Raw genomic sequence first — 21544 nt, forward strand, 5'->3', positions numbered from 1 at the left:
TTGACCTCTTTCTGCTTGTGTACATTTATTATTTTGTGCATCCTTTTTAGTAGAAAAATTACTAAACAGTTCAACATAGCGTATTCCTTTGTTTTTTAATCAACACAACATTTACATTTACTTTTTTTTTTTACCCAAAACAACAACTTAGTTAATTGTTAACTAAAAACAATTCCCCTAAATGTAACCAATCGACGCTGCATTAACAAGAAAACTATACAACACATAATTGTATGGTTAAGTCCTTTGTGTGTCGTATGTCTTTTAAATAATTTTCCTAAATTTCCTTACATACACTCCATGTATAGAGCAATTACATTACTATTAGATATTACAACACTATATTGTCTATCAGATTAATTTGTTTTTAATAAAAACAATAATTTAATTATATATTTTTAACCAAAACAACATAATACTAAATTGGCAATTGAATACTGTTTGTCAAAATAAAACCAATCGTCAAAATAAAACCAATCGATGTCGCTGCAACATGCAAACATTTTACTAGTGTATATATATATATATATATATATATATATATATATAGAGAGAGAGAGAGAGAGAGAGAGAGAGAGAGTCAAGATCAAATAAGAAGGAAATTTTTGGTAGGAAGGTAAGAAGTTTTTTTTCTACATATTTTTTTCGCGAACAAACAAAATGAATCATTAGATGATTCATTTGTAAGATGATTCACAAGAAAAAATTCTCAAAAAAACATTTCGATGATTCATTTATACAATGATTTTGTTATTATTCACTAAAATTGTCATAAAAGTGAATTTTTTTCTTAATTTACTTAAAAATGAATCATAAAGATGTTTTTTTGGGAATTCTTTCTTGTGAATCATCTTATAAATGAATCTTCTAGTGATTCATTTATTTTATTCGTCAAAAAAATATGTAGAAAAAAAACTTCTTACCTTCCTATCAAAAAAAATTTCTTACCGGATCTATATCCTCTATATATATATATATATATATATATATATATATATATATATATATATATATATATATATATATAGATGAAGTTTTGTAGCTAAAAAATGATACTTTTTTTAATAACAACAACGAAAACACTCATAAAATAAGTATTATTTTAAGACCATTTTAAGCAAAATCCTTAACAATTCGATTACATGGGTTAGAAATATTATAAAACAACCATATGGTGTTTACAGATGACAATCTTTAAAACATTTGATTCCACTTGGCAATTGGAGAGTTGATATACCTGGCAAAAGAGACCAAAATAGAACTTCTCTATAATGTATCCACCAACAAGTATAAATCTCCAAGAATGCTAGTTCTCAATTGTATTTAAAACTTTTAAACCTTTAAGAACTAAACACAATTTAGACTTAAAGGAGAAACACTTAAAACCACAAATATTTTCACTAGTCTTCAAAAGAGAAAAAAGAAAGATAGGAGAGTGTTTTTAGACAAGATTGAAGAAAAAACAAAAACCAACCTCAAATGAAAGCCTTTTCTTCTCTTATACACACACATATAAAATCTAAGGGTCGTACCTTCATCATGGTCAAAGGTAAGGCCCTTGCCCTAAAGCTTATACACACATATAAAATCTAAGGGCCATACCTTCATCATGGTCAAAGGTAAGGCCTTTGCCCTAAACAAAATAAGCCGGAAGAGATGAGGTTGCAAGCCATCATCACACTAAAGGGATGTGATTTCATGTTGCAGGTTACAAAGGTAAAAAATAGCTAATGTTGGAGATCCTTCATATATATATATATATATATATATATATATATATATATATATATATATATATATATAATGTCGAATAAATTTAGTACTCGTTATAAAAACTGATAATTACTTGAGACAAAATGAGATTGAAGGTACAACATAATAACTTACTTGCCAAACTGTCATAATATATTGTTGAAATATATATACAATCAACCTTATGAAAATAGCCATGTGATAACGTTTGAAAACAAACTCAATGTTGTGAAAACAACATGAGTCAGAAGGATAAAAGGTTACTAATGTTTTAGCATAAGACCCAATATGACGTACAAAAACAGGTGACATAGATTTTTAAAATAAATTATTCTTTTAGATGATCCATCCTTAAGACACAAGCAAGTTAGAGGATACATGGTTATATATTGTTAACTAACTTTATTAAAAAAATAACTACCATTGAGTTTATTTGATTTTTTTTTATTTAGGTGAAAAACCGAAAAAAATATAAAATATAAGATTTTTATGAAAAAAATCAATTTAGATGTTAGTCCGTACAATAGCTAAAACAACAAAGTAACAATAGATAAAACGGAAAATGACTTACAAGGGTAATCATCTTTATCGCTTTGTTCATATTTAGGTAATTTCTTTATTTTTGTACACATTTGACAATTTAACTTGTTATATGTGTTCACATATTGTCAATGTCACCGGCTATAGCAGACGACAATGGTAATATATGAACAAATTAACAAGTTAAATAGTTAAATGTGTACGAAAAAAAAAGTTGCCTAAATATGAACAAAACAAAAAGTTAATTACCCTTATAAGTCATTTTTCCCACTTTTAAAAGCGATTCTCTTTTTTATATTTGTTTGTATTATTTTTTTCAAACGCTATTTTCAAAATACCCACAATTTCCTAAATATTAATTAAATATTAATCAATTTTAAACTTTAATTTTTAATTAATAAATGTGTTTTTGTTTTGTGAAATATTTTATATAGCCTCTTATAGTTTTTTTTTCTTTTATTTTTAAGCATATACAATATTTTTAAAATAAATAGTATTTAACAATAAAATTAACTAAATTAAATATGTAACAATAAGTATAAATGGTCTTTTAAAAAATAAAAAGAAAATATTACTTAGCAAATAAAAAAACAAAAAAAAAATCTATATAATGTAAATGTTTTAAAATTATTCTAACTTTTTAATACTTTTTAATTATAAGTTTATAAACTTTTGATTTTTTTAATACAATGTTTTCAACTAATATTTAACGAAAATATTTTAAAATGTTATAAAAAAAATATTAAACTATCATAATAAATCTGTGAAACACGTTAAAAATGTTGTAAAAGAAAGTTTAGAAATAAATGTATGAAAGTTAAAAAAAACAAAAAAAAAATGTATGGAAATGTAAAAAAAAAGTTAAATACTTGTAAGAAAATTTTAAAACATTTATAAAATATTTGGTTTAAAAACACTTATATTAAAATTATATGAAATTTATACGAAAAAAAAATTGTAAGAAATTATAAAAAAATTTAAGAAATTTGCAAAAAAAATATTCACAAAAAAGTAATTACGCTAGCCATTTTCCCTAGATAAAACTTAGGTCTTTTTGATTAATTCTTTTTTAAATATAGGGTCTTACATAAAAAAAAAAAAAAAAAAAAAAACTAATTTGCTTTAGCAAATGGTCGTTTCCTTCCCGTGTTTTAAAATCATCGTTTTGCTTGCTCAAACTACGAATCAAGTACCTTCCTTTTTTTTTATCCCTAATAATTTTATCGGAGAGACACCAGAACAATAATCCAGGCGGCAAACAATGGCGGATCCTTACTGGAGATACGGAGCTTCTGCTGACAGAGGTTCTTCTTCTTCTCTATGCAAACCCTAGTTCTTTAAATTCTTCATCTACGAATCATATTCACAGCTTCAGTTACTTATCATGTGATCGAACTGTCATATCAATCACATGAGAGACAATATTCAAGTAATCTTGCAAACAGGCGTTGATTCTTGAATGGGAATGGTAAAGAAGACAATCGAAGGAAAAACTAAATAACTTCTAACCCTTGAACGTCTATGCCCTAGATGAATTTCAGTGCTCCTCAGTCGCCTCTAGATTTTCAGTTAATCATTATTAGCGCCAGGTTATGCTTATTCACACCATTGTTCCTTCTGATAGACGATTATCCGATTATATGTCTGGACAATTAATGATTTGTGAAAGATGAAGATTTCAAAAAAAAAAAAAAATGTCTGGACAATGATTAGCTTCACTTTTATAGAATAGAAATTGGGCGAAACTATATGAAAAATTGTGAAACATTGCACATCTTTTTCTTCTCTAAAAAGAACATAAAAACCCTAGTGATAGTGATCAGAGCTATTTAAACTACACAATTTGAAACTATCTCTGATTGTTCATGTTTCAGTTTGAAGTTCTAAACTTGAGTCATCTGAAAAAGACCAATAACAGATAAATCCTTTATTCCAATTCATAAATATGATCATTCATGAATCTTATCTCACTGTAACAGCTAGTATCCTGAGGCCACCCTTACCTGGTTATCTAACATCAGAAGCATCAACCTTACAATCCCGAACTCCATGGACATCCCATGATCTACTAAGCAACTCATCCAATTTCCTACTTAAAGATGTAAGAATTGAAAACTCAGTATCTTAATTCTCATGTCATTTAACATTGTTTCTTTCTTGATATATTGATGACCAAAGAACCAATGATTATGATTGTAGAGTTTGGTTTCACGCCCTGGTGAATATGTTCCTGAATATGTTCCAGAATCTGTATATAGTGGATATGGTGGTGGATCAACAAACCTTAATAGTTATTCATCTACTTTAGTAGATCCATATCTACCTGGAAGAAGAGATGCAACTCCAGGCATTCCTAACATGTTAAATGAAAGACATGGCTCTTTGAAGGATGATGGGTTAACAGATGGAAGTATGCAATCAAATGTCTTGTTTGTAGATGGGCTTCCAAATGATTGTTCTAGAAGAGAAGTTTCTCGTATCCTTTCCCCTTAAACATATGTCTATATATATATTTTCATTTAGAATTTTTTTTTCTTGACTCTTGATAAAGATCTGTTTCGACCTTTCTTTGGGTTCAAAGAAATCAGAGTTGTGCACAAGGAGCCAAGAAATGTAAGTATTCCATTTCTTTTTTCATATAGGCCAAAATAAAAGTTGGAAATAAGTATTTTTAAAAGATTTAACACGAGTGTAAAAATATTTATCAATACAACAAACCAAAACATAAGATTTTGTGACATTTTTTATCTTTCTTTTGGGTTTAATTCTTATTCTAGATTTCTAGTACAAGTTATGTATGTAGAATATGAAGCAAAGAACCAAAAAGCCAAGTTTTATGGTTTTTCCACTTATGCCCCTCAACAGAAACCATAATTATCTAACCCTTTTTCTTTGGCCCAGATGAAATTTTAGAAGTCTAAGTGCTTGATGGTTGATGATATATGCTTCATTTTAGTTTATGAATAATTACATTCTTTCAATTACAAAATTTTACACTTTTTTTTTTCTTATTAAGGTATTATACTTTTAATGGGCAAAGACATAATTTTGGAAATAATTTTTTCTTAAAATGTGAATGACAGAGGGAAGAGAAGGCCATGGTTTTGTGCTTTGTTGAGTTTGAAGATGCCAAATGTGCCTTAACTGCTTTGGAAGCCCTTCAAGGTTTTGCTCTATCTTCAACTTGTAAATTTTGATGGAATCATGAAAGGAATGGAATTGGTAATTCCATTGGAATGAACAGAGTAGAATTAAGACTTCATGTGAAGTGAACTCGTTCCTTTCTATTCCTTTGTCATTCCATTCAATATCTTATATATGAAAATCATCAAATTACATGATTTTAGTGAAAAATTTCAACCAACACATAGTTTGACTTTTTGGTGTTGACTATTGAGTTGACCAATGCAGGTTACAAGTTTGACAACAAGAAACCTGACTCACCTGCCTTAAGGATACAGTTTGCTCATTTTCCATTTAAACTGCCTTCTAAGGACCAACACATTCCAGTTTCTCACTAAATTTACTTTTATTATTATTATTATTATTATTATTTTTTGTCATTTGAACATATAAAATATTGATGGAATAGAGTTTAACATTGCCATAGTGGCATCTTTTGATCGATCTTTTTTTCTTGTGAATGGTTTCTTCTGTTAAGAGACTTATTGTTGGTGTTCCTTTTTGTCTTAATGGGGACATTGCTTAATTTGGTATGTCAAAACCTTTTTTCAAATTTGCCTTCATGTTTCTTATTAATCTCATTTCAATTATTTGGTTTTTAAATGTTTTTAAAATTTTATCTATCCAAACAACATTTCTATCTGATTAAAAACCGATTTTATCTGATTATATTTGTATTTTAAAACAAAATATTCTGAAGTATTTTTTTGGTTCGAATGAACTTGAATTTTAAACAAATGACTTTTTATAAGGTTATCTGAAACATTTAAAAAAAATAAAAAACCGTATAAACCGAATACAAAACTAGTTATATTGGTTATCCAAACAAATGACAAAATCAAACAAAATTCGGTTAGGTTATAACGGAAAATTGAAACCCAAAATTCAGTTCAATGTGTTTCTTTTGGAAAACTGACTTTTTGGTTTTTGAAAATAGTTATATCCACATTATATATATTATTATAAATAAAATTATGACGTTAGTTTTATCTATTATAATAAACAACAAATATAAAAAAAATCTTAAAAATGAAACGAGATTTTATATTGTGATTCTTCCTATCTACTATTATTTTTAGACAATTAGACCCACCCGGTGGTATGGTATCATATTTTACTATATCATTGGCTTGTTTAGGGTCACATTATCTTCCTCTTATCATCCTCTCACCCTACAAAAATGATAAAATTTGTCATCTTTAACCCCCTCATTTTTTTTATAAATTTAAATATATATAAATAATATATCAAAGTTATATTCAATTTATAAAGGATTAAAAACATGAATTTTGATATATTTTTTAACGTATTTAATATATATATATATATATATATATATATATATATATATATATATATATATATATATATATATATTATTCTATTCAAAATAATTATTGTATTATTGTATTCATAACTGTGGGCCAATTAATTTTACTTATTTTAAGAAAGTGATTAATATATATTATTGAATTAAAATAAATTTAATAAAGGAAAATTGCATATTTTAAGAGATCATAGATTCTATTAATTTTAAAAATCCGATTTTACGAATTATAACTATTTTAATTCGGACATTCTGACAGAATATGTTTATTTATTTAATTATTTACTTAAAAATAAAAATATTCTTGAACCATAAATTCTTGAACTTCTTGTAGAATAACAAATTCTTGAACAATCAATTGAAAAAATAAAAACAAAAAATACATTATTTCTTATAGAATACGGTTAACAAATTCTTGGCCCACATTTATGAATACGATAACACAATACTTAGTTTAAACAAATGAATATATATATATATATATATATATATATATATATATATATATATATATATATATATATATATATATATATATATATATATATATATATATATATATATATATATATATATGGTCCGGTTCCGGTGATGACTCTTTTTAAAATGACCCGTGAGGACACTTTAAAAAAATTGAAAAAAAAATACAAATCATAAAATCGAGCATAGTACTACATCGGAGAGAAAAAAAAATTGGAAAAAAAATGGGAAAAAAAATGACCCGTGAGGACACTTTATATATATATATATATATATATATATATATATATATATATATATATATATATATATATATATATATATATATATATATATATGGTCCGGTTCCGGTGATGACTTTTTTTAAAATGACCCGTGAGGACACTTTAAAAAAATTGAAAAAAAAAATACAAATCATAAAATCGAGCATAATACTATATCCATTTTTTTTCCAATTTTTTTTTTCTCTCCGATGTAGTACTATGCTCGATTTTATGATTTGTATTTTTTTTTAGATTTTTTTTCAATTTTTTTAAGATGTCCTCACGAGTTCTCACTTTAAAAAGAGTCCTCACCCGATCATGTTTCTCTCTCTCTCTCTCTCTATATATATATATATATATATATATATATATATATATATATATATATATATATATATATATATATATATAGGTGGGCGGGGGCATGGGGCAAATCAATAGGAAAGTCATAAAGCTTTGGAAACCCTAAAACTTAGAAAATCAATTGAAATACATAGAAAAAAACTTTAAGATATCTGATTTTATTTATTTATTTTTTTGAGTTTATTGGGCTAGAATTCACAACTTTTTATACCAATTTGTTGATTTTGTTTTAAAATTATATATATATATATATATATATATATATATATATATATATATATATATATATATATATATATATATATATATAGGGTCCGACTTCGATGATGACTCAAAAAATGGTGAGGACTGCGAGGACAGTTCTCCACCACCCAATTCGTCAAGGGAACAAATGTCAAATCCAATACTTGGACGTGATGCATTCGTATGTGACACACATCTATTGTAACTAATACGGACTTGATGATTTAATCACATACGACAAACGTCCATCGAACGTCATTTAAGTGGGTTTATTATTTATTTTTGTATTTTTTTAAATTTGTTTTTAAACAAAAAATTAAACATATATATATACCCCGGTTTTTTTTTCGTTTTTTTCTAAAACATCTTTAAATTTTTTTCTGTTTTCATTGTTTTATATATTTTTAATGTCTTTATTACATAATTCTAGTGCTCTTGTTTATTTTTGTTTTTATTTATTTATTTTTTAAACTAAATATCAGTTCAAGTTTTTAATTTTTAACAATTATAAAAGTTTTAAATTATAAAAATATTAAGGATCATAACATTCTTCGTTCATACTATTTTTAAATCATATTATTTTTAGATTAAAATATTTTAAATCGAATTGTTTTGACTCAAAGTATTTTAGATCATATCATTTTTGAATCATATGATTATAGGTAAATAATATATTCGATTAAATAAAATATTTTATTAAAAAACAAATTTTAGATCATTGTATATTTTGACACATTTAATTTTAGATCATAAAAGATATAATAATGATCATAAAATGTATGAGTCAAAAATATTTTTAGATCATAATAAATTAAGGATCATAAACATGTTGAAACATATTTTTTTTAAAATTATAAATATTTTGAATTATATTATTTTAAATCATATTCAACATTTAAAAAAAAAAAAAGAAAAAATTAGAATTTTGTAGAGAATTAAATTTTAAAATCTTTGGTTTTTTCAGAATTCTATTTAAATCATAATTTTGTAGAGAATTAAATTTTAAAATCTTTGGTTTTTTCAGAATTCTATTTTTCAAAGAAAAAAAAGTTATGCAAAAAAACAAAGTGAGTGGAAAAAAAAGCATTAACCAATGGCTGAGAGATTAATGATAGAGAGAGAAAAATAAGAAGAAAAAAAAAGCATTAACCAGGGATTAATGACAGAGAGAGAAAAATAAAAGGAGGGGGGGGGGGAAGGGGAGTGGCCGATCGCACACGTTTTGTTTTGATTTTTTCAAAATTAACGACATGACGGAATTAATAAAAAGATTAGGATAGGATTATACCTGAATGATGCGTCGGGATTGACGATGGATTGTTTAAATTATATGAATAATTATATGAATAATCTTGGGTATGTTTGGATAGGGCTCTGCTATTCAGAAATAGAACAACTATTTCAACAGAGGAAGAACTTTGAGATCAACTCAAGTCTTAAACACTCAAACTTAACTTGTTTATTTCATATGGGCAAATGCCCTATTTATAGGCTCAAGAGAGCCGGTTATATAATTGACTTGCAATCGTTTGATTGCAATACGACATACATATTAACAATATAGCCCCTAGACTATTGATGGTTATACACTTTATTTCACATCCTAGACACTACTTTTTTAAATAATAATTATAAAAGACAAATGACAAATAATTACAATTCCTTCCATAATGAAAGGACGCGTGTCTTCAATAATGTCTTTAATAATATAATAGCTTTTTACGTCATTGCTTTCGTCATTCCTCCCGCCACCGAAAGGACAAATATTTCTGAATGATGTGTGCTTTGGTCATTGCTGACGTTATTTTTCCATGAACGGTGTTTCTTCCATATTCGAGTAGGAATGTTTTTAGTTGTTTCTCTATGATGGCTTCCATTCTCTTGTCAATGTGTCTGCTATATGATTGTTGGCGCTTTTGATATACTTGAGGTATGGATGAAATTGATGTAATTGTAATTGCCAACGAATCAATCGTCATCGACAATAATCTTCTTGTAACTTATATCGCCAAAAGCCAAGTATGTACTTGGAATCTGTGCGTAATTCGAATCTGGTTTGAAGTAGCTCGACTTTCCATTTTTTCAATGTTCTGAGACATGCTAGTGTTTCTCGTTCATGTGTGCTGTAATTTTGCTTCGTTTGGGAAAATGTTCCCGATATATACTTGTATAGTTTTTGCTCATATTTATCTGTTTTTAATACTTCAGATGATACATCCGTATCAGTGTATGCTTTTGGTGATATTTTCATATCACTGTATACTTTATCATTGTTTACTTCGGATGGTATTTTTATACCAGTGTATGCTTTATCATTGTATACTTTTGATGAGTTAGATATGAGGTTTCCCTCACTATCTAATCCCAATAATACCTTTCCACGTATAATTGCTTTTAGGCATCCTGCCCAAGTGTCTTGTGATGCATCTGTCTCCACAATTAGAAAATCGTCGATTTTTGCATTATATAAAGTGGGGAGAACTTGAATTTTTTGTTTTATACTTTGTACCAAAATAGTATCTGTATTGGTCCAAGACCAAGGTATTTTTTCTGATATTTTCTTTTGTAAAACTTTTCTTTGTTTTGCTAAGTTTTTCAAAAATCCTTGTTCTGCAATATAATTTAAACAACCAAGAAATCGTTGTATTTGTTTTCTATTTTCAAGTTTATCAGGAAACATATTTAATTTTTCTCGTATATTGTCTGTTAACGATAATTGATCATTTTCTCCAATTTTTAAACCGAGATATTCAACTGTAGATTGAAAAAGTTTTGATTTCTTTTTTGATAAAACTAAACCCTTTTCTTTAATTCTTTGTAAAACCTTGATGACTGCATCAATGTGTGTTTGTTCATTTCCTTTTGTAAAAACAATTATATCATCAATATATGCAAGACAAATATGATCTAAACCATTTAAAGTTTCATCCATGAATCGCTGATATATTGCTGGTGCCTGTTTTAAACCGAATAAAAGGACATTTCATTCATAATGCTTCTGAGGAGGACATGAAAAAGCGGTTAGTGGTTTCGTATTTTCATGTAAGCGTAATTGCCAATATCCGGATTTTGCATCAAATGTACTAAAATGTGTATTTCCTTTTATTTTTTCTAAAATATATTCTTTTCGTGGTAATTTATATGGGTCTCCTATAGTAGCATCGTTCATTTTTTTTATAATTAATCACCATTCTTCGTTTTCACCGTTTTATTTCATTATTATTTTCTACATAGAATGCAGGTGCAGAATGGAGACTTGTGCTAGGTCGAATGATTCCTTTTTCTAGTAGTTCAGTGCATTCTTGTTTAAATTCAGAAACATCTTTTATACTATATGGAATTTTATTTGGAATATTAACTTCATCATTAGGATTTTTTAATAATATTATTATTTCTTGATTATTTCTATTTTTTAAATGATCTAGCGGGTTTTCACTACATACTTCTTCAAGTTGTTTTTCAGCAATTTCTTTAGCGAACGTTAGTAATATACGTAGTTGAAAACCAACTTCTTGTTTGATTATTTTAATAAGATCATAATGTTTGATAATTGCAGTTTTTATAATACCTTTTGTCGGATGATTGAGACTTATATGATCATTTGTTTGTATAAATGGTTGATATAATTTAAGGAAATTATTTCCTATTACTAAATCTATTCCTGAATCATGTTGATATATAGTTGGAATTTTAAATGGTGTCTTTTCAATTACTATATCTATGTATCTTCCTACGAACCGAATTTTGTGAATTGATTTATCAGCAATTGTAATTTTTAATGGTTTTTCTAATTTTTCCCAATTTTTTAATATATTTTTTCTTCCAAAACATAAAGTAGCTCCTATATCTATATACGAAACTAGTTCTTTATCTTGTATTTTAGTTGTAATAAAGGTACTGTTTGGGTTAATATTTGTTTTTCTTTTATTCATTAGAGTTAGTCTATAAATTTCTATATCTGTGTTTTTATTTTTTGTTGCAAAGTTTACATATTAATAAGTTTTGTTGGTACTAATTTTTTGAAAACAAATCTTTTAGTTTCTTTTTATTAATGGAGTAGTTATTATTGGTTGAAAATTTATTTCATTAAATATTCTGTTATTAGTCATATTTGGTGATTTAAGTGATAATAAAGGGGTAAATAATTTATCTATATAAATTCTATCTTCTGTTTTAAATGTAATACTATGATGAGAATTTGTTAATGCATAATTTATTTGATATGTAATAGTAAACAGATGATTACCTTTTAACATAAAATTTTGTCTTAATAATTTATATCGTACAGTAATACTATTAATTAGATTTTTATCTTTAAGACTTAATCCTAGTTGAATATTAATATCAAAATTTATTTTTCCTTCAATTAAATTAGCTTTTCCTTTTGCAATAATACTTTCTTGATTATTAATTATACGATCATCTCTGATTCCTAATTCTATTGGTGTATCTAAATCGCTAAAAGTACTTTTTAAAATTCTTTGAATAGTTGATATGTGAATATAAGCAATTTTTATTCTATATACTTCTTTAATATTAGATAATCTATTTCTAATTTGTTGTTTATTTATTATGGGTATAATAATATTTCCTTGACTTGATTCTATAGGTATTGCTTCTTCTCCTATAATTTTTCCATAATATATAATATTTTTTCTAGAAAAGAAATTTTTTAATGAGTTATTTTTAAAATTATGTTTTTCTGATAGTGTAAAATTTGATTTTTTTTATAGCATCTTTATTAATGTTATTTTTGTTAATTAAAGCATCAAAAGTGTATCCAGATTCATTTTCTTCGTTATTAATAATGATTGGTGAATTTTCTATTTCTTGAGACATATTTAACAGATTAGTTTTGTTATTTTATCTTCTAGATTTTTTATTTTTTTCTTGTTTCCAATTTATACTATTATTTATTATATGTATTGCTTTAATATTGGATATACAATTAATTATTGATATGTTAGAATCTATTTTTAAATTTAAAAGAAATTTTTTAGATTGTTTTAATGTTTTACGAAAAATCTTTAATTCTTGTTTAATAATATTTAAACTTGAAAAACTCATGATTATAATTTTTAAAATGATAATTTAGCTTTTCTTTCAATGGTACGACTAAAAATCATAGATTTTAATAGGATGGTAGGGTTTGTTATTTATGATATTTATAATGGTGGTTATGATGTCAAAGTTTTCATACTGAGAATTAAAAACTTTTTTACGAAATATGTTTCTAAATTGTAGGTACATAGTAATAATTGTTTTAAACATTGAATTTATAACGATAAATATTTATAATAATATTTATGATGATGCATGATGAACATTTATTTATATGAACGAAAGATTTATCATTCATAATCATAATAAGAACGATACTTAGCTCTGATACCAAAATTAACGACATGACGGAATTAATAAAAAGATTAGGATATGATTATACCTGAATGATGCGTCGGGATGGATTGACGATGGATTGTTTAAATTATATGAATGATTATATGAATAATCTTGGGTATGTTTGGATAGGGCTCTGCTATTCAGAAATAGAACAACTATTTCAACAGAGGAAGAACTTTGAGATCAACTCAAGTCTTAAACACTCAAACTTAACTTGTTTATTTCATATGTGCAAAGACCTTATTTATAGGCTCAAGAGAGCCGATTACATAATTGAGTTGCAATCGTTTGATTGCAATACGACATACATCTTTACAATATAGCCCCCTAGACTATTGATGGTTATACACTTTATTTCACATTTTTGTTTTGTTTTTTTTTATAAATTACTTTTGTTTGTTTAACACTCCAAACAATTAACTTTTCCCGAAAAATACCAAAATCTCGCATATAATTACAAAAACGCTATATCATCTCACCGGATTTTGACGATAAATAAAATTAAATCTTAACCCTTTATTTTTTCAATTCTATGACAAATATTTGTCTTAGCAGTCCTCATTTATTTTGAGTCTTCATTGGATCCAACTTATATATATATGATTTAATAATAATTAAAATAAAAAGAAAAAAAATAAAGTGTTGCATAATCTTCTCGTGGTGTGGCATTACAACGCATCACATAACCGGACGACCATCCTTATTTATTTTTTTACTTTACTAAATCAATGTAAATATTAAAATTAAAAGAGGATTAAAAGAAAAAATTAATGTATTCCACGTATCATTATTTTATATGAGTATTAATAAAAGATAAAAGGATATTTAATTGTCAATGTGAATATAACTAATTATTCCAATGTTTTTTTTTTGTTTTTTTTCTATTATATATTGTGAAATTCAACATATGTCGTTGTCATGCTTTTACAAGTTGTTGACCTCAACAAATCTATGTATTTGATGCTATCTTCGTCGTTTTTTGTAACAAAGGATACCTAAAAACCCGATTAAATCCATACTAATAAATAAAAATCATTTTGCCACATCTTATATTTTCATGCATTTTGACATATTTAATTTTGTGGTTAATTCTTAGAAATTAATTTCCACTTGTCATTTTGCGTTAATTTTTGATTTTCTTAATTAACTATTCTAATTTTTAGGTTATAGAAAGTAATTAACGTCTCATTAACTTGTTTCCTTATATTTTTAAAGTCCATTGTCATTTTAAGCAAAATTGTCTATATAGAAAAAATAGTCAAACTTTGTTGCTTTTTATTGACAAACTAAAAAAAGGTTATGTGGTCAAAATATAATTATTTTTCCTGTAGTTTGTTTTATTAGTATAAATTGAATTATTTATTTATTCATCATTTTGTTTTTATATTTTTTGAAATTTTATTTTAACAAATACATAATGTTTACACTTTGATATTTAATGTTTTCTTAAAAAAAATACTTAATGTTTATATCTTTATATATACTACCCGTATAGTACACGAGTTTCACACCTAGTTATAAAATAAATTTCGAAAAAAAAAGGTTTGCTAGGACTAGAAAATCAAATATTTTCAATTTGGTTTCATTTTAGACAAAAGTGTTTTTAAATTGAAATATACTTGCACTTAATCATGGATCGAAAGCGACTTGCTTGGTCGACGATAATTGATTATTGATTTGCGGTGTGAAACCAAGTAAAAAACGAGGGTGGTGGCCCATTTGATAAAGACAATGCGAGGGGAAGAATACGAAGATGTTTATAGTTTGGTAGATAAGAATCATAAGATGCCCAACGAATGATCTATGGGAATTTAACAATTTAAAATTGTTTGTGTTTGCGTATTACAAAATTTTACTGCAAAAGTGATTTTTTATGGAAATATGACGTCATTAGCCAAGGTTGTTTGTTAAATGCGCTATACGAATAAATGTTAATTTGACAAAGATTTCATATAGTATAAGTAATATCATAACATTTTCATAATGTGTTTCATGCAATGCAAAATAATGCCATAAATGCCTCATAGTAAATAAGAGTATATATAGTATAAGTAATATACATACATTTAGAGATATGATAAAGGACATGTACTCTCTCTATATGTTCATCTTGATTGGTTGCTATGTTTTCTTACACTTCCAAAAAAATCTTCAAAACACCACCTATTCATAATAAGGTTACAAAATGCCCAAAATATCCTACATAATGGTTTTACAAGTTTTATGGTTTGAACACTCATTTCATGCATCTATTAAAGGTCTAGAATACAACGTTGAAATAAAGTTGAAAACGTTTTTTTTACAGGGTCAAACCTGTCCAGTCCCATTTTGCCTTCGGTTTAGTCCTGCATTGTCTTAGCTTAGTATGAACATAACCATGCCATTTTTCTCATTTCATCATTGAACTTTGCCTCTTATACATCCAAACCTTCTATAAAGTACCCAATTGATTTTCAAAGGGTGAAATAAGTCTACGAACTTATTTTATAATTAAATTACATCTCATTTACGTAATGACATAAATAATTAAGTTCGTATTTCTTTACAAGTACAAATAAGTACTCATAAAGGCCATAACCTCTCATTTAAAGATATAACTCTTTAATAACTTTGTAAATGATTTCAAAAAGTATTTCATGAATTAAATGATCATTCATGATATTCCTTAATATCTTTTAAATACTTAATCTCATTCTATTCCAACTTCATTTTATGATTGCAATACTCATTATGCGAATCTCAACAAAGGAATTGAGATGTCTAGATCAAATTATGTTGATTGTCAGCTTTATTGTTTCATTCTTTTTGAATATTCCAAACATTTTAGTTTTATTTCCATAAATCATTTTATTGAATAAAACACATCTGAGTCATATCTTATTATAAATGTTAAGATGTTTAGTCTAATGCCGAAGGACCAGGAATTTTGAAGAGCATAGTCTAAGGCCCCGTTTGTTTGCATCTTAATACCACTTAATAAGGGGCAGGTCTGAATCGGTAAGATTCAGACTGTTTGTTTACCTCTTATTTTGTGGTCTTAATCTGAATTTTACCACTTACCGAATCAGACTTGGAAGCCCATCTGAAAAGAAAAAAAAGACGCCCTAGCCCTCTCTTATCTTTGTTCGCTTTCACTTGCTTTCTCGCTTCCAGGTTATACTCTCGCCAACCGAAGAAGGCATTCCTCCCATCCTCATCTGCCGCCGTCGCCTCCCTTCCAAGCGCCATCTCCTGCCGCCGTAGCCACCCTTCCCAGCGCCATCTCCTGTCGTTGCTTCCCCATCGCCGACTTCAGCAGCATCATCAGGTTTGGATTTTCATCTCTTTTCTTCTCGTTTTTTTTCCTGATGTTCTTTAGCCGACTCCAGCAATCGGGTTTATCACTGACTCCTATTTTCCTCCCATCATCATCAAATTTTTTTCTTTTGTCTCGTTTTTTTCATGTTGTTCTTCAAAATCATGTACTGAAATATATTGTTCTTGTTGATTTCCAAAATCATGGGTTGATTTCTTGTTGATTTCCAAAATATGTTGTGATGTTGATTATAAGTTGTTGATTTCTTGTTGATTTCTGAAAATAAGTTGTTGATTTTGTTGATTCATAACTGAAATCTATTGGTGAAACTTGTTAATAATGTGATTATTGATATGTGCTGAAATATATTGTTCATTTGCTGAAACAAGTTGCTGATTTTGCTGTTTATGTGCTGTTATTTGCTGATTTGTGCTGTTTTTGTGCTAATTTTGATGATTTGTGCTGTTTTTGTGCTAATTTTTACTGTTTATGTATTGATATGTGCTGAAATTATATGTTCAAACAATTATGTGCTGATTTGTGTTGTTATATGCTGATTTGTTATTGAAATTACACTAGACATGTCACAAAAGAAGCCTAGGATTAGTTGGAAGGTAGAAGCTATTGAAAGAGCTTTTATATATATAATACTTCCTTCACTCATGTGTATAGATAAATATTACCTTTGCGATGCTGCATACACCAACACTCGTGGATTTATGACTCCTTACCGCAACACGAGGTATTGGTTAGCTGATTTTCGACGACGACGTGCGTTAACTAAGGAAGAAAAATTCAATCATGCACATGCGCAACTCAGAAATGTTATTGAACGTGCTTACGGTGTTTTGAAGGCGAGATTCCCAATCCTAAAGCGAATGGCTCCTTTTCCTTTTTCAGTGCAAAGAGATATAGTCATTGCTTGTTTTGCAGTCCATAATTTCATAAGGAAATGCGATATTCATGATGAGTTATTTATGGCATTCGAGGAGAATAATGATCAAGCACAAGGGGGAGAGAATGATGGACAAAACGTAGACGATATGGAATGGGGTTTACAAGGCAATGAATACATGGATAATTTGCGTGACCAGATTGCGAATCAATTGGGGCCAAATTAAATTTGTAGAATTTTATTTGGATTTTAATATGATTTTGTGGATTTAAAAATATTTATGTTTGATTTTGATTTATGCTAAATTTGGATTTTATATGGTGTTTCTATATTTTTTAATAAGTATTGAAGAAATTTATTAGGTTATTTTCTAAACAAACACTTGAATTCAATAAAAATTAAAACAGAAGGGTAAAATGGTCATTTTAATAATTCAGCACAGCAATTCAGAGGTTCAAACCAAACATCATTTTAAACATTCAGTTCTTAAAATTTCAGACCCTCTTAGAAGTTCAGATCTCTTAATAATTCAGATCTTAAAAATTCAGATCCTGCCAAACAGCCTCTAAGCGTTGTTAGGTCAAAATATAAATAATGAAGGATGATTGTAACATTCCTATTCCTGATACATATTTTATTTTGACTTAACTCAGCTTAATTAGCTGAAATTTGTAAATATGAAATTTTGAGGATGTTATTTGAAAGCGCCAGGGAGCCTATAATAGGGCGCGACACGTCCGACTTGTGGGCTGATGGCCTTTTCTCGGGAAGTAGACTACTGAAAGGGAATAAAACCCGTGGAGACGTCATTCTCAGCCTCCACAGCCTCCAGAGTGTTGAATTAGGTGTCTAAGCCCATAACTATAATTGGTATGTACTTGACCCGATAATAGCGTGGTCCATTTGGGTTGTAACACTCTGGAACAATTTGATAGGATGGATACTTGAGGAAGAGGTTATTGTGGTTTATTAATATATTATAGTATAATATATTAATTGAGAAATCACATTATTTAAATTAGTATTGATCAAGAATTAATTTGGTATTAATTTAGTGATCAAAAGAAACTAATTAAAGTTACAGGGAATGATTAGGTAAATCAATAATTCTTCTAGTTGGACTCATGACTCATGTTGACTAGGGTTGAACTAAACTTACATGAAAGTCCGTGAAAGGTTTAGCCCAAAAGGCTTATGTAATATGAAGAGTCATTAGGGTTTGCATGGTTGTAATCCTAAGCTATAAAAGAAGCCCCTAACACCTAAAATCGGTACTCATGCATGCTAAAGTAGTGGCTAGCCGATTTTGAGCTCCCAAGCTTCTCTCTCAAGTCCATTCTCTTGTTCTTGGTTTGTTATAAGACATTTGAGGCATCACACTTGAGGTGCTAGGCTCCTAAAGGTCAAAAACAAGCAAGCTAGTACACAAGGTAATCCTCTAACTGTTTTTTATGATTCAAATGTTGCCTTGCATGCTAGTTTAGGCTTTATGCTTTGGAAAAACAATGTTGCATGTATAATTAGAGAAAACTTAGATCCAAAGTATTAGGGTTGTATGTGCACCATAGGAATGTTAGAGTACATAAAACCTGTGACAACCCGTAAATTTCTATCTTGTAAGTCAATCTAATCAATCAAAAGTCAGACTTGTTTTCTGCTATCTTTTAGACTGTGTTAAGGGTCATATATAGGTTTCTAAGCCTTGTACAATTATGGATTGGATGTTGAGAAGTGTTAGCTTGGGATTAGAGGAATGCAATCAAACCAGAAAACTCATCAAAGGGTGTTCACGGCCGTGAACCCATGTTTGGCTGTGAACCCCTCTCCATATAGATACATTTCTTTCATTTATTCCTCATTTCTTCCATCCTTGGCCATAAACCTCTCAAGTTCTCTCAAGTATCATCCAACAAAGGCTCTCATTTCACCCCAAAAACGTGAGTGTCTCATCTCTTCTTGTTGTTCCTTGAAATCCCTTACCTTTCCATCTTGATTCATCATCTTTTCATCACTTTTCCTCAAGAATCTTCAAGTTTGGGCCGTGAACCCTTCATGTGTTCATCTTTGGGCCGTGAACCACTCAACCTTGGGCCGTGAACCACCAAGTTGGGCCGTGAACTACCATTTGGGCCGTGAACCACCAAGTTGGGCCGTGAACACTTCATGTACTCTTGGGTCGTGATCACACCATAGGACCGTGAACCCTCCTTCAACCTCCTAACTTGCTTCTAACACTTCTTTGGTGAGTTCTCTTGCATCCTAAGTAGATTTCCCTAACTCCTTAGTGGTTATATTCAATAATATCATGCCTATATGCATCATTATATGTTATTTAGGACTCATTGTGCTCCAGAACTTCACTTGTAGGAGTAACACTCTTATTCCAGACTTCAGTCGAGTCACTCACATAAGGTGAGTTCATACCCCTACAACTACACTTTTAAATGCTTTTTAAATACTTTTAGGGGGGGGGGGGGAATACAAGTAGAACACAATGATATTGTGTTAACCATTTACATATGAAAACAACATCCAAAAGGATTTCTTATACTCAAAACTTGTTGAAAACTCTTTTAAAAGCTTATACACTTCTTTTATATCAAATCATATTCGTCTATCTATTTACGTATAAGTATGCTTTAACAGACTTAGGACTATTGCTAGATACCTTGACTCCTGGTCCTTGTTTGGTTGTGGGCTTGGGGTAGGATCACTAGTCCGAATGTCGGTCAAATCATAGTTATACTTATTAAATACATATGTGAATATTAAACCCATTTTTAAGGATTTTACTTAACTTAGTTACTTATGTGAGGAATTGAGTATTTTCTGCAAATCAGTAACAGTCAAACAATCATACTAGTAACCTATAATAGGTATAGTTTAGTGAATTACTACTTACTAATTCTAGAACAGTGAAACTTACAAGAGTCAGTTCTTACATGAGCCAGTTCATACATGAGTCAGTTCTTACATACTATAACTAGAACAAGAAGGAACATACTATAAACTAGAACAGGAAGGAACATACTATAAACTAGAACAGGAAGGAACATACTATAACAAGAACAAAAGGGAACATACTATAACTAGAACATGAAGGAACATACTATAACAAGAACAGAAAGGAACATACATACTATAACAAGAACTAGATACCATTAATGTGAAACTACTACTTCACGGCATAGCAATATACTTGTTATGTCGCGTTTTGTAACTAGAGTCTCCTGGAGGGAGAGCGGGCATTGTGTGTATAGATCTATACGGGACTGACAATCCCACATCCCAACTGTTAGCTACAGTCCGGCAGACAAGACAAGGGGTGACAAATGTCACATTAGTTTCGACGCCAGCAGATCGTCGTGTTAAATACTAGTCAATCAGCATGGTTATAACCACATCACATTTTAACCTTAATTAAACTGATTGGTTTTAAGGTAATTAGTGCTTCAGTAGGGTATTTTTATATAAAACTAGTGCACATCTTTATTTTCCGTTACACTCATGTAGTGATATTCTCACATCGAGTGATCTAAACTATTTTCTAGTAAAGATAGTCATAAACTTGGGAAAACATACATTTTTACGAGAAAACAAACACACAAAACAGTTGGGTCTTGGTAGAGGACTACTTTCCATTTTAGTAGAAAATATAGGATTTTCTAGGAAGTATACAAAATTTACATCAAAACACTTACAGACTTTTACATCAAAACACATACAAACATTTTCATCAAACTAATGCAAACATTTGACACAAAATACTTATGAACTCACCAGCTTAAATGCTGATCTACTCT

The 21544-nt window shown here is 28.3% G+C and overlaps 2 protein-coding genes across 2 annotated transcripts; both read left to right on the plus strand.

Annotated features, from left to right (window-relative positions):
• The first annotated feature begins 3450 nt into the window (after window positions 1-3450).
• On the plus strand, window positions 3451-6028 carry LOC145123785 (uncharacterized). The gene is made up of 6 exons (XM_079058991.1): window positions 3451-3596; window positions 4272-4393; window positions 4492-4768; window positions 4844-4905; window positions 5376-5457; window positions 5704-6028. Exons 1-6 carry the CDS (start codon window positions 3554-3556, stop codon window positions 5811-5813), a joined length of 696 nt encoding a protein of 231 aa, XP_078915117.1. The 5' UTR covers window positions 3451-3553; the 3' UTR covers window positions 5814-6028.
• Window positions 6029-17508: 11480 nt separating this feature from the next.
• Window positions 17509-17967, plus strand: LOC145127154 (uncharacterized). The gene has a single exon (XM_079062404.1). The coding sequence runs from the start codon at window positions 17509-17511 to the stop codon at window positions 17965-17967; it is 459 nt and encodes a 152-aa protein (XP_078918530.1).
• The last annotated feature ends 3577 nt before the right edge of the window (window positions 17968-21544 follow it).

This window comes from Lactuca virosa, chromosome 7 (genome assembly GCF_052849685.1).
Source record: "Lactuca virosa cultivar CGN04683 chromosome 7, Lactuca_virosa_CGN04683_v6, whole genome shotgun sequence".
NCBI lineage: Eukaryota > Viridiplantae > Streptophyta > Magnoliopsida > Asterales > Asteraceae > Lactuca > Lactuca virosa.

Excerpts from the sequence above, each read along its gene's own strand:
- LOC145123785 (XM_079058991.1), top strand. The coding sequence starts at position 3,554 with ATGGCGGATCCTTACTGGAGATACGGAGCTTCTGCTGACAGAG. Across the intron at positions 4,906-5,375 it reads TGCACAAGGAGCCAAGAAAT|AGGGAAGAGAAGGCCATGGT; the intron begins GTAAGTATTCCA and ends TGTGAATGACAG. Across the intron at positions 5,458-5,703 it reads TGCTTTGGAAGCCCTTCAAG|GTTACAAGTTTGACAACAAG; the intron begins GTTTTGCTCTAT and ends TGACCAATGCAG.
- LOC145127154 (XM_079062404.1), top strand. The coding sequence starts at position 17,509 with ATGTGTATAGATAAATATTACCTTTGCGATGCTGCATACACCAACACT.